The 14,508-nt window shown below is 40.6% G+C and overlaps 1 protein-coding gene across 1 annotated transcript in view; it reads left to right on the top strand.

Moving 5' to 3' along the window:
• The window catches only part of LOC124716881 (G-protein coupled receptor moody-like), a 193,940-nt gene that overhangs the window by 157,732 nt on the left and 21,700 nt on the right, over positions 1 to 14,508 (top strand). Inside the window, exon 8 of the mRNA XM_047243433.1 lies at positions 12,451 to 12,562. Coding sequence (XP_047099389.1) covers positions 12,451 to 12,562 — 112 coding nt within the window. The remainder of the gene's footprint in view (positions 1 to 12,450; positions 12,563 to 14,508) is intronic.

Raw genomic sequence — 14,508 nt, 5'->3', positions numbered from 1 at the left:
AGAAGGCTTTTGATACCGTTCTTTACAAACGACTATTAATCACATTGCGTGCATATAGAGTATTGTCTCAGTTGTGTGACTGAATTCGTGATTTCCTCTCAGAGAGGTCACAGTTCGCAGTGATAGACGGTAAATCATCGGGTAGAACAGAAGTGATATCTGGCTTTCTGCAAGGTAGTGTCATAGGCCATCTGCTGTTCCTGATTTACATATATGATCTACGTGATAATCTGAGCAGCCCCCTTAGATTGTTTGCAGATGATGCTGTAATTTACCGTCTTGTAAAATCATCAGATGATCAACTCCAGTTACAAAATGATGTAGAGAGAATTTCTGTGCAGTGCGAAAAGTGGCAAGTGGCACTAAACAAAGAAAAGTGCGAGGTCATCCACATATGTACTACAAGAAATCCGATAAATCTCACAAATCTAAGGGCTGTCAATTCGACTAAATACATAGGGATTACAATTACGAGCAACTTAAATTGGAAAGACCGCATAGATAATATTGTGGGGAAGGCGAAACAAAGACTGCGCTTTGTTGGCAGAACACTTGGAAGATGCGACAAACCCACTAAAGAGACAGCCTACATTACACTTGTCCTTCCTCTACTGGAATATTGCTGCGCAGTATGGGATCCTTACTAGATAGGATTGATGGAGGACATCAAAAAAGTGCAAAGAAGGGCAGCTCGTTTTGTGTTATAGCGCAATAGGGGTGAGAGTGTCACTGATATTATACGTCAGTTGGGGTGGCAGTCACTGAAACAGAGGGGGTTTCTTTGTGGCGAGATCTATTTACGAAATTTCAGTCACCAGCTTTTTCTTCCGAAGGTGGAAATATTTTGTTGACAGCCACCTACGTAGGGAGAAATGATCATCATAATAAAATACGAGAAATCAGAGCTTGAATGGAAAGATTTAGGTGTTCCTTTCTCCCATGCATCATTCGAGAGTGGAATGGTAGAGAAGTAGTATGAAAATAGTTCGATGAACCCTCTGCCAGGCACTTATCTGTGAATATCAGAGAACCATGTAGATGTAGATGTAGATGTTCATTGTGTATTACTGTGCATTTTTTGATCAGGTTTGTGTGTTCGTATAATTTTTCGGTTGCTCTCTTAATCCCTATATCATAAACTTCCATGAGAATTTTAGGTTATATTTATTCTATCTCTGTGATATCTGATGCACAGTTTTGGTTATATCAGATGAGTAGAGTGTTTCTGGTAGTGCAGCTATTGGCAATAAATATTGAGTATTAATTGTATAAAAGTGATTGGTGGTATGGCCTTGTTCTGTTCATAACACCAACACAACAAAGAAAGGAATAAGCCCCTATCATTAAAAACATCACCATAACTGTTGACATATTCATGCAAAATTGTTTGTGGTTGCCAATGGAAACATTCTTGTATCTAGGCATCCACCTATTCATCTGAAGCAAATTGATGGGCATGAAGGGGGGTTTGGGATTCTATGGGGGATGTGTAAGGGTTTCCCAAGGTACTTGTAAAAACAGGCACGTGAGCTCAGGGAAAGTCATGGTAACCTTTTTCTTTGACTGCAAAGTCCCACTCCTGAATGCCTTCCTGGAATATGTGGACACCGTGCAAAAACCAAAGTGTAGCATCAAGTCCAAATGCCCAGGAATGTTGATGGACAGCATCGTTCTGTTGCAGGACAATGCACACTTGCATATTGCCACAGTTGTTTCACTAGGAACCCCTTCCACATCCCAATCTTATCTCACGTAATTTTCATAGGCCTGAAGAAAGACGTTCCTGGCCATTGATTTGCTTTGGATGAGGAGGTGCACGCCTGGGTACAATTATGGTTCTGTAGGCAACCCCAAACATTCTTCCATGGACCGACTTGTCTCACAGTGGGATGAATGTATTGAAAGCTATGGTGATAGCATTTGAAATAATACACAGTTTAGTTACTTTTTCCATCAGTCTCATTTAAATTTGACTGTACTTTATACAGGGTGTTTCAAAAATGACCGGTATATTTGAAACGGCAATAAAAACTAAACGAGCAGCGATAGAAATACACCGTTTGTTGCAATATGCTTGGGACAACAGTACATTTTCAGGCAGACAAACTTTTGAAATTACAGTAGTTACAATTTTCAACAACAGATGGCGCTGCGGTCTGGGAAACTCTATAGTACGATATTTTCCACATATCCACCATGCGTAGCAATAATATGGCGTAGTCCCTGAATGAAATTACCCGAAACCTTTGACAACGGTCTGGCGGAATGGCTTCACATGCAGATGAGATGTACTGCTTCAGCTGTTCAATTGTTTCTGGAGGTACACCTGGTCTTTCAAGTGTCCCCACAGAAAGAAGTCACAGGGGTTCATGTCTGGCGAATAGGGAGGCCAATCCACGCCGCCTCCTGTATGTTTCGGATAGCCCAAAGCAATCACACGATCATCGAAATATTCATTCAGGAAATTAAAGACGTCGGCCGTGCGATGTGGCCGGGCACCATCTTGCATAAACCACGAGGTGTTGGCAGTGTCGTCTAAGGCAGTTTGTACCGCCACAAATTCACGAAGAATGTTCAGACAGCGTGATGCAGTAATCGTTTCGGATCTGAAAAATGGGCAAATGATTCCTTTGGAAGAAATGGCGGCCCAGACCAGTACTTTTTGAGGATGCAGGGACGATGGGACTGCAACATGGGGCTTTTCAGTTCCCCATCTGCACCAGTTCTGTTTATTGACGAAGCCGTCCAGGTAAAAATAAGCTTCGTCAGTAAACCAAATGCTGCCCACATGCATATCGCCGTCATCAATCCTGTGCACTATATCGTTAGCGAATGTCTCTCGTGCAGCAATGGTAGCGGCGCTGAGGGGTTGCCGCGTTTGAATTTTGTATGGATAGAGGTGTAAACTCTGGCGCATGAGACGATACGTGGACGTTGGCGTCATTTGGACCGCAGCTGTAACACGGCGAACGGAAACCCGAGGCCGCTGTTGGATCACCTGCTGCACAAGCTGCACGTTGCCCTACCTTTCCAGCACGTTCATCCGTTACGTTCCCAATCCGTTGAAATTTTTCAAACAGATCCTTTATTGTATCGCTTTTCGGTCCTTTGGTTACATTAAACCTCCGTTGAAAACTTCGTCTTGTTGCAACAACACTGTGTTCTAGGCGGTGGAATTCCAACACCAGAAAAATCCTCTGTTCTAAGGAATAAACCATGTTGTCTACAGCAGACTTGCACGTTGTGAACAGCACACGCTTACAGCAGAAAGACGACGTACAGAATGGCGCACCCACAGACTGCGTTGTCTTCTATATCTTTCACATCACTTGCAGCGCCATCTGTTGTTGAAAATTGTAACTACTGTAATTTCGAAAGTTTGTCTGCCTGAAAATGTACTGTTGTCCCAAGCATATTGCAACAAACGGTGTATTTCTATCGCTGCTCGTTTAGTTTTTATTGCCGTTTCAAATATACCGGACATTTTTGAAACACCCTGTACATTCCCAGATACACCACTTTTTAAGCAGGTGTTCACAGGTATCTTGCAGTTCAGCATCTCCTTGTTGCTATCCCAATAGATGCCTGTGACCGTTCATCCTGCCCTTCTTTGATATATTCAGTATCCCCCATTGGTTGTATCTGGTCTCGGTCACACACACTTGAGCAGTATTCTAGGACAGGAGCCTTGTAAGCAGTGTCCTACTAGACTGATTTCATGTTTCCAGCATTCTGCCAATGAAGCAAAGTCTGTCACCTGCTTAACATACGATAGCAGGTTGTCTTCTGAGACTGATCAGTCATCTGTGAATTAGAGGTCACTGACTGCCCTCTGCTGAGTCGACTAGCAAGTACCTCTACTTTCCAGGCTCACACACTCATATCTCGAGTGTATTATAGGGGGACAGGGCACAACTGCTGTGTTGGCCGGTGAATTGGCTGTCAGTAAGAGAGGATGGAATGGCCGGACACAGGCTGCGGATGTGAATGGTACATACCATAAATTTAACACCTACCTCTCCATAGTTGACTGACTCAGGGCATTTAATTCTCCCTCTATTGATGCAAAATCTGCACCATGGGAGGTTTCATCTTGTTCAGAGACTGTCATTGTTGTTATTCTGTCAAAACATATGGAGCACAAAAAGTCGTCACATGAGAACACTAATCTCAACCTGAACAGTCTGGTTTTTTTGTTTGTCTTATGTATCACTCTTTTCTGGATATGCAAACAGTCAGTACACTTCTCTCTCCTGTAGCCCCAGTCAGAAGACATTTCAAACAGTCCCTTTTACAAAACACACTGCAACTGTATCAACTGGCAAATTACTGACGAAAACACAGAACTCACTGGATGGTCTCAGATTTCTTAAGTCTCTTCAGTAAACAAATTAGCACTTACCAACTACAATACAGAAACCTGTAATGAACAAAAAGAGACAGAGAAACTGACAACAAAGTGTAAGAAATATCTGCAACAAAGACAATATAAATAAGCATTGTAACAAGGAAATAACTTCAGTGAATGCATACACTACCTTTGAAAGTTAAATTAGACAGGTTTTTATATTTTTTATTTATTTATTTTTTTAAAGTAGGAGCTCTCCTTTACAGAGTCAACAGTAAAAGAGCGTTGACAGATATGTCCGAACAGAGGCTACCATTGTAATCATAAACCAATTATCTTTCAAATTAAAAAAAAAAAAAAAACTGTAAGAAAATATCTAGAACTGTTACAGAAATACAGCATTTTAAAATTTTTTCTGAAATTCGCATCTTCAAAATGGTGTTCGCAGTGTCATCTTTAGAGGCCTGTATCTTGGGGCAGGAATTTTTGTGGAGAAAACAGAAAACTACGTCTTTCTTAGTTACTCCTGAATTTTAACATACGCTAAATTCAATAACATACGAGACTGTGAGGGTAACCCCTCCTGACTAAAGTGATAACGGATTATGCCTATGGCAAACCGCCAGTAAAATGACCCTGGTTATAACAGCCCTTTATCCATGTTAGTTACAAGTTCTGCTGCTGGATGGAAGGTTGCCTGTGTCAGTGATGTAGGTGGCCATGGGCGTGCCGTGTGCCAGTGTCAGTGGCTCACACACCTGGCAGGCAACACAACTGCCGGTGTCAGTGTGGGTGCAGGGACCGGATGTGAGTCATGTGCTGTTGGCAATGGAAGACAGAAGCAGCTCCTAGTGGCCGCAATGATGACACACTGAGGTAGACTGTGTCAAAATCATGGTGCCCAGCATGACCAAAGACAATGGCACATGCCCAGCCTGCGTGATTGTCTGCGAGGGTCGGACAACAGCGACAGTGTAGCAGAGCAGTGAGCACGGCCCTGGTATGAACTGGACCCCACCAGGGAGGTGAATGACAACAAAAGGTAGTCACCTAGTGGAGTGAAGGCAAATCTCAGCTCGGGCAGTGAGGTGGCAAGTGGTCTTGGCCGCGAATTCGTCAGCTGCCATCCACATCTGTACAGGGGTTATGGGAAGTATAAGTACAATATTGTGAACATTGGTACTTTAATAGGTACCCATTTCTGTGTGTCTAAGTGTTCCTGTAACACCTCGCAGAATTTAGTATCTGATGTTTTCTGCACGATTGTAGCTGTGGCATGAATTTGGATCTGCCTGTTAGTATAGACTTCCAATTTTGCATCTTCAATAGGTGACCTGCAGCCCAGTGGAAAATAAACATCTATGTCTTGTTTGTGCCACATGCACTTGAAGGTACTAACTGACTGAGAAACACAGTACTCATAACAGCTACAATTATTTGTCTGCAAATGAGGTATATATTGATGTAATGTTGTTCAGTACAGCACCCTCCTTCAGCAACAGAAATATATGCACTTATACTTTGAATACCCTGTACGTGAGCAAGCTAGTTAGTTTTTCTCCAACAGCATCACTCCCACCCAGAAAACAGTAACAGGCTATAACAGCTGAGTATTGCTGTCGGGTGATGATGGTTTTGTTTGCAATGGTTTTCTATTTTAGTCAACTCCACCAGAACTATAAGATAACCCCCAAGTCTGGCCAGTTTCCCAAACGAATTTTCTTTCCCACCCAGTGGTGCCTGTACATCACGCAGACAACCACTTCCATCTCGACAATTCATATCCCCTGGTGAAGCTGTGACGCAACACTGTTATTTATTTATTGGTCCAAGAATCAGTTTCATGCATTGTTTGTACATGTGATGTAGGACAGTGGTAAACCTAGTTTGTTTACGATACAGTAGTCATTTCGATTACATTGTTGACATGATAAAAAATGCAGGTAGGTGTACTACATTGCTTCTATATGTTGTAATAGCAGTTATTAAGTGAGATAACATGATAAGCAGAATGTAAACTATATTATGAATTGACAATTGGTGAAATGAGGTTTAATTATTATGATTTTCCATAAATTCAGACAAAAATAGAAGCAGAGGTCATGCAAGAACTGTTTTAACTTTAAATAATGTTGGTATGCATTTTAGTTAAGAAGGCATATGGTTATATAACATAGCTCCAGATTTACTGTGTTCCTGTGTTGGTTCATCTTCAGTCTAGTTTCATATGTGTGTATATCATAGTTGTGTTTGAAGAGATTTTCCTTTTTTAAGATGCTCCCTCTTGTGAAAATTAGTATTTCGTATGTATGCAAGCAAGGCAGTGGCAATATTTTCAGAGTTTTAAAAAGGGGCCTGCAGGAATCCTTACATTTAGCCTTTTTTATCACCCTGATAATCTTTTTCGATGATATCAATATAATAGGAGGAAACATTCCACGTGGGAAAAATTATATATAAAAACAAAGATGAGGTGACTTACCGAACGAAAGCGCTGGCAGGTCGATAGACACACAAACATACACACAAAATTCAAGCTTTCGCAACAAACTGTTGCCTCATCAGGAAAGAGGGAAGGAGGGGGGAAGACGAAAGGAAGTGGGTTTTAAGGGAGAGGGTAAGAAGTCATCCCAATCCCGGGAGCGGAAAGACTTACCTTAGGGGGGGAAAGAAGGACAGGTATACGCTCGCACACACGCAAATATCCATCCACACATACAGACACATATTTAAATATGTCTGCTTGTGTCTGTATGTGTGGATGGATATGTGCGTGTGTGCGAGTGTATACCTGTCCTTTTTTCCCCCTAAGGTAAGTCTTTCCACTCCCGGGATTGGAATGACTCCTTACCCTCTCCCTTAAAACCCACTTCCTTTCGTCTTCCCCCCTCCTTCCCTCTTTCCTGATGAGGCAACAGTTTGTTGCGAAAGCTTGAATTTTGTGTGTCTATCGACCTGCCAGCGCTTTCGTTTGGTAAGTCACCTCATCTTTGTTTTTATATATGATAATCTTTTTCTGTATTTTAAATGGTTTTTGTAGGATTTGCGGAATACCCCCCCCCCCCCCCCCCAAAAAAAAAATTATTATGTACATAAGTAGCAACTGTACACTGCAATGATACATTGTTAGCACTAATGAGCAGCTTGTATTTTGAGTGAGGATCCTAACAGCATATGCTAGTGAATTCAGTCTCTTATTTAAATTGTTTAGGTGTACCTCCCACTTCAGATCTTCCTGGACATGTACACCCAGAAATTTTGTATGACTGACCTTCAACACATTTTTTTCCTTCGATAGTGAAAACAGGGTTTGCAGGATGGAGGTTTTGTGTGGTATGAAAGTTAACTACCACAGTGTCATCTGCAAACAGTACAGTGGTTCCACCACGTATTTTGCTAGCGAAGTCATTTACATACAGCAGAAATAGGACAGGTCCTAGAACTGACCCTTGTGGGACTCCCTACTTGATTTTCTGCTCATCACTGTAAAAACTAAAAATGTTTTGAGTTTCATTTCTGTAATCTGCTGACGATTCCTGAGGTATGACTAGATCCACTTTTCAGACTGGCCTCCAACTCAATAATTATTTAATTTACACAAGAGAATGAAATGGTGAATTACTTCTAAGGCTTTACTTAGATCCAGAAATATCCCAGATACATGTTTATCATCCACTGCTGTTAATACTTCATTTAAGAAGGCAAAAATTGCTGACTGAGGTCACTTTCCAATTCTGAACCCATGTTGGAAGTCACTTATCAGCCTCTCTTTAACAGTTTTCTTAAATAATCTTCTAAGGAACATTTTTACCATAATTTTGCTGAAGCCTGAGAAAACTGAAACTGGTCTATAATTGGCAGTATCACTTTTTTCACCCTTCTTATGCAAAGGTGTTCCTTTTGCGGTTTTTAGATTATTTGAAATTACACCACTCTCAAAAGATGAATTTACTTTGTCTGTTAGTGGTTCCACAATAAATGTTGCATTGCCTTTGATAATACCATCTTGTATCTCATCGACACCCACTGAATATTTATTAGGTAATTCTTTTAGGATTCTTGACAGTTCCTCAGGTGTTGCTGTATACAGGAATAATGTGTTTCAATGAATTTTTTTGATCTGAGTGACCGGTTGGATGTTTGTCATGGTGTGTATTTATTAACTGCTGCGTTATATTTGAGAAATAATTGTTGAAAGCACTAGCAACAGTAACTGAACCAACTCGAGAAACACCTATCTGTGCATCCATTACTGATCAGATCTTGATAAATACGTGCCAATATGCCTACAACGCTCAAGTTGTAAACACAGATTTTATCGATCACTATGCTCAAATTCTTGCAATGAATTACTGTTGGGGTACTAGTTAGTTTATTTTTATCCATAATGAGCTCTGTATTACGTGCCCTGGTACCCATTTCTTTCCTTATAATTTGCCAGGTTGCTTTAATTTTATTCTTGGAATCACATAGTATTTTTTTTTCATTTTCTAGTTTTTTTGCTTTCGAAATAACTCATGTTAGTATTCTTTTGTAATATGCAATAAATTCAGAACCGGTATTATGCCTGGAGTACTCATACAATCTCCTTATCCCTTTTGTAATCGACTTCTTTGTTTTTTTAGTAGAGTTCAACATAGATGTTTTCTCGGGAAAAACCATGTCAAAAAAAAAAAAAAAAAAAAAATGTTTGAATGGAGCCATAGACTTATGATAGTTCTCATTGGTATCATTACAGTCATACACATCTTTCCAACTTTCATCCTCCAGGAGAGAACAAAAATATTCCACATTTTTTATACTGAAATTCTTGACTGGGAATTTGGTGTCCTGAAACATTCATTGCAAGAATTTGAGCATAGTGATCGATAAAATCCGTGTTTACAACTTGAGCGTTGTAGGCATATTGGCACGTATTTATCAAGATCTGATCAGTAATGGATGCACAGATAGGTGTTTCTCGAATTGGTTCAGTTACTGTTGGACTGATGTTTGAATAATTGTAGTAAATTTATAATGTCATCTCTGAATTTATTGGATTTCGAGAAATCAATATTAAAGTCACCACATATAATTATGTTTTTCTTGGCAGAATGAATTTCTTCCCAGAGTTCCTCCATATGATTCTAAACACTTTTTCTGTCTCCACCTGGCGATCTGTATACACAAATAATAACTGTATTTTGCCTTGGTAGTTCAGCAATAGAGTTCTATATCTTTTTCACAGGGCAGTTTACGGAATATAGTTACATTATTGAATTCAATATTTTCTTTAACATATATACAAGTACCCCCATGACTCGATATTTTCCTACAAAACATGCTTGCAAGTTTGATCTGAGGAAGGTATGTTTGCTCTAAACTATCTTGTTTGAGGCATTGTTCTGTAAAGCATAGTACAGAAATATTAAATGATATTATTTCTATTTCATTTAGTTTATTGAGGAGTGACTGAACATTTTGATGGAGTAGTTTAAATTTAGGGACAGGGAGGGAATCATTTCTTCCTTGACCACTTATCTCACTATTTGAGCTAGTGCACTTAGTGATAAAAAAATCCTCATATTTTCCACGGGTGGTATTCATGGTGTTTGCTGGTTCACCATTTGTGGGTTCCTGCCTTTCTTCTGTCAAAATGTTCCCAATTTTCACTTTTTTCTGTCCATAAACGACTGCCTTGTTGCTGCATTTGATGGCTTTAAATTTGACCTAGTAAGTGTGTTGTTATGACTTTCATTGGGCTTATCTTTGGTTATAAAATGGTCCATAACTGTTTTTTCATGAGTGGCACTTTCTATTTGATTATCCGTTTGCGTATCCATTTTTCCTGTACCGGTACTTGGTTTTTCAGTTTTCACCATGTGTATGAAAGAAGCAACCCTATTACAAATGTGAATCTTTCCTTGTTTGTTTGGATGTAAATTTCGCAGATCTCTTCCTACACACGCCCATGGCATTGTTGATGTTTTCTAACATAGTGAGGCTTGCAGCTTTGATTTTTCCATGTAGACCTTATGCGTCATGTCTAAGCGGTACTGGATGAATTATTACATATGTTTTTTTTTTTTTTTTGTGTGAGTTTAAGTATGTATTCCAAAGAATCTTTAATGTTCCTCTGCAATTCTTCTAGAGGTTCATCAGTGTCATTTGTGCCACTAATAATGATGAATGTACCATTGACGGAGAAGTAATCAGTTAATTTGTCTGCATTTTTCACAACTTCTTTAATTGGCTCCCCAGGTTTTATAATACTTTGCACACTGAATTTTTTGCCTAATTCGTCATGTAGTATATTCCCACAGTTTCTGCCATGACTGTCGCTTAAAACAAGAACTTTATTTCCTTTTGTAGCAGTTGTTTGAGACCTAACAGATCGTGAGTTTTCACACGAAACATGGTTACGGGTTTTCACTGCATTTTGCTTATTATGAGGTATTTGTGCTTCTAAATCCTTGATTTTAATCTTCATAGCGCTGTTTTCTTCTCGAAACACTTTAACTTCGTTCTTGATCACTTGACACCACCCGTCAGAATATGCCATTGTTTCTGGCAGAATTTTTGACGCACTTTTCTTTATCAGCGGTTCACATTTTGGTGTTTGAAGTTCAGTAATTTCCATTTTTAGTGTACTGATACTAAATTGTAGACTGGATACTTGTTAATGTAGTTTTGATATTTCATCCTTACACTTTGCATACAAGTTCTTTTTACTGGCAATATTAACATTTTTTCTGAGGAGATGCATGACATTCTTTTGCACACTATTGGTTGGCATAGACATTTTACTCAATGACTGTATTGGGCAAAGGGTGATAGAAGGGCATACATAAGTGTAAAATACACACACACACACACACACACACACACACACACTCTCACTCTGCAACTCCCCAGAGGAGGAGGAAAGGCTCAGCTAGTTTTTGTCTTTGTCCTGTTGGGGTCTTCAGCCCAGAAAATGGTTTGATGCACCTCTCCATGCTGCCCTACCCTGTGCAAGCTTCTTCATCTCCCAGTACCTACTGCAGCCTACATCATTCTGAATCTGCTTAGTGTATTCATCTCTTGGTCTCCCTCTACGATTTTTGCCCTCCAATACTAAAGTCATGATCCTTTGATGGCTCAGAATATGTCCTGCCAACTGATCCCTTCTTCTAGTCAAGTTGTGCCACAAAAATTTCTCTTCTCTCCAATTCTATTCCATACCTCCTCATTAGTTATGTGATCTACCCATCTAATCTTCAGCATTCTTCTGTAGCACCACGTTTCGAAAGCTTGTATTCTCTTCTTGTCTAAACTATTTATCGTCCATATTTCACTTCCATACATGGCTACACTCCATACAAATACTTTCAGACACGACTTCCTGACACTTAAATCTATACGCAATGTTAACAAATTTCTCTTCTTCAGAAACGCTTTCCTTGCCGTTGCCAGTCCACATTTTATATCCTGTCTACTTCAACCATCATCAGTTATTTTGATTTCCAAATAGCAAAACTCCTTTAAGTGTCTCATTTCCTAATCTAATTCCCTCAGCATCACCCGATTTAATTCGACTATATTCCATTATCATCGTTTTGCTTTTGTTGCCGTTCATCTTATTGTGTACTCCTTTCAAGACACTATCCATTCTGTTCAACTGCTGTTCCAGACAGAATTACAATGCCGTTGGCAAACCTCAAAGTTTTTATTTTTTTTTTTTTTCTCCCTGGATTTTAATTCCTGCTCCAAATTTTTCTTTTGTTTCCTTTACTGCTTGCTCAATGAATAGTTTGAATAACGTCAGGGATAGGCTACACCCCTGTCTCACTCCCTTCCCAACCACTGCTTCCCTTTCATGTCCTTCGACACTTATAACTGCCATCTGGTTTCTGTACAGATTGTAAATAGCCTTTTGCTGCCTGTGTTTGACCCTTGCCACCTTCAGAATTTGAAAGAGGATATTCCAGTCAACATTGTCAAAAGCTTTCTCTGCAAATGCTAGAAATGTAGGTTTGCCTTTCCTTAACCTATCTTCTAAGATAAGTTGTGAGTATTCCCTTATTATGGATACCGTTGGACCCATTGACTGCCCTAGCCTACAGTTTGTTTGTTGTTTGCAGGTGGCAGCAGTGTTTGGCAGAGGGCGCGCACCCAGCGGCAGCCCCTGCTCCGTCCGCAGATACAGCAACAACAACCTGGCCGCTGCACTGCCCACCAGCCCACCCGTCCCAGGTAAGTAACGGACTGTACAGTGTCATCGTCAGCTGTTCAGGCTATTTCTGGGAATGCTGCACAGGCTGCAAGAGCAAGCTGCTTTCCAGCTGAATAAAACTATGTATCCGACCTGAACCCTAACTTGTGCCTTTTGTGGACAAGGGCTCTTACTGATGGTGCTACTAGAGCATGCCTCACAACCATCCCCCTTAGACATGTGTGGAGGTGTAGTAGTTAGCACACTGGACTCGCATTCAGGAGGACAATGGTTTGAACCCGCATCTGGCCATCCAGATTTTGGTTTTCCATGATTTCTCTAAAATCACTCCAGACAAATGTTGGCGTGGTTCCTTTGAAAGAGCACGGCCGATTTCCGTCCGCAAACCAAGCTTGTTCTGCATGTCTGATGACCTTGTTGTTGACGGGACATTTGAAGCGCATCTCCCTTCCTTAACAACCAAACCCACAGCTTTCCTTCTGTCAGTACCTCTTCTCCTACCTACGACGTATCTTCCAGGATGAGCATTCGCAGAGGAAAGAATATTGAGGATAAATGACTTAGACACAATCGAATAATCCGTCACAATTTGAGAACAGTTATGCCCATGTCTTCTGTACTACGAGGAAAAATTTTCTCTGGTTCAGAAATGTTTTCAGGATGCCTTCACAAAAATTTTTCATCTTTTTTCCAACAACATAAAATGTGTCATAGGTAGTAAAGCAAGACTAAATTTTAACCCGAAATAATTCCTTCTAGGCTATTATGACCATTCCTATGGCCAACTTTTATTTTAAAACAGTTAATCTGTAATTGAAAAAGGAACAAAAGCACACAAAGCTAGTTTTTAAGTGAAATTCCATGAGTAAAGCAGACAAAAGTTCACATAATTGTACTTTTTGTCAACTTGCAGTGTCAGAGAATTTTTTAAAATTATCTCAATGATTACAACATCCACCACTGCAATTTTGACCTTTTGGTCATTTTAAAATGGTGAAGTGCTGAAAACACAGCAGTAGTCAACTTTAACATTAAAGATAAAAATTGTGAGGGCTTCTACAGCTCATCACATACACCATTGTTTTGTGACAGTGTGAATTTTACAGCAATTTATGCATGCATCCAGATATTGTAGTGTGGAACAGTTTACTTTTACTGTGCATATAAAGGTGTATTTACACCTTTTTTTACTAACAGGTTATAATTCGGCCAACTTTAGGAGTAATAGGTAATACACTCCTGGAAATTGAAATAAGAACACCGTGAATTCATTGTCCCAGGAAGGGGAAACTTTATTGACACATTCCTGGGGTCAGATACATCACATGATCACACTGACAGAACCACAGGCAACAGAGCATGCACAATGTCGGCACTAGTACAGTGTATATCCACCTTTCGCAGCAATGCAGGCTGCTATTCTCCCATGGAGACGATCGTAGAGATGCTGGATGTAGTCCTGTGGAACAGCTTGCCATGCCATTTCCACCTGGCGCCTCAGTTGGACCAGCGTTCGTGCCGGACGTGCAGACCGCGTGAGACGACGCTTCATCCAGTCCCAAACATGCTCAATGGGGGACAGATCCGGAGATCTTGCTGGCCAGGGTAGTTGACTTACACCTTCTAGAGCACGTTGGGTGGCACGGGATACATGCGGACGTGCATTGTCCTGTTGGAACAGCAAGTTCCCTTGCCGGTCTAGGAATGGTAGAACGATGGGTTCGATGACGGTTTGGATGTACCGTGCACTATTCAGTGTCCCCTCGACGATCACCAGTGGTGTACGGCCAGTGTAGGAGATCGCTCCCCACACCATGATGCCGGGTGTTGGCCCTGTGTGCCTCGGTCGTATGCAGTCCTGATTGTGGCGCTCACCTGCACGGCGCCAAACACGCATAAGACCATCATTGGCACCAAGGCAGAAGCGACTCTCATCGCTGAAGACGACACGTCTCCATTCGTCCCT

Source organism: Schistocerca piceifrons, chromosome 9 (genome assembly GCF_021461385.2).
Source record: "Schistocerca piceifrons isolate TAMUIC-IGC-003096 chromosome 9, iqSchPice1.1, whole genome shotgun sequence".
NCBI lineage: Eukaryota > Metazoa > Arthropoda > Insecta > Orthoptera > Acrididae > Schistocerca > Schistocerca piceifrons.
This window is presented reverse-complemented; position numbering and strand designations above follow the sequence as displayed.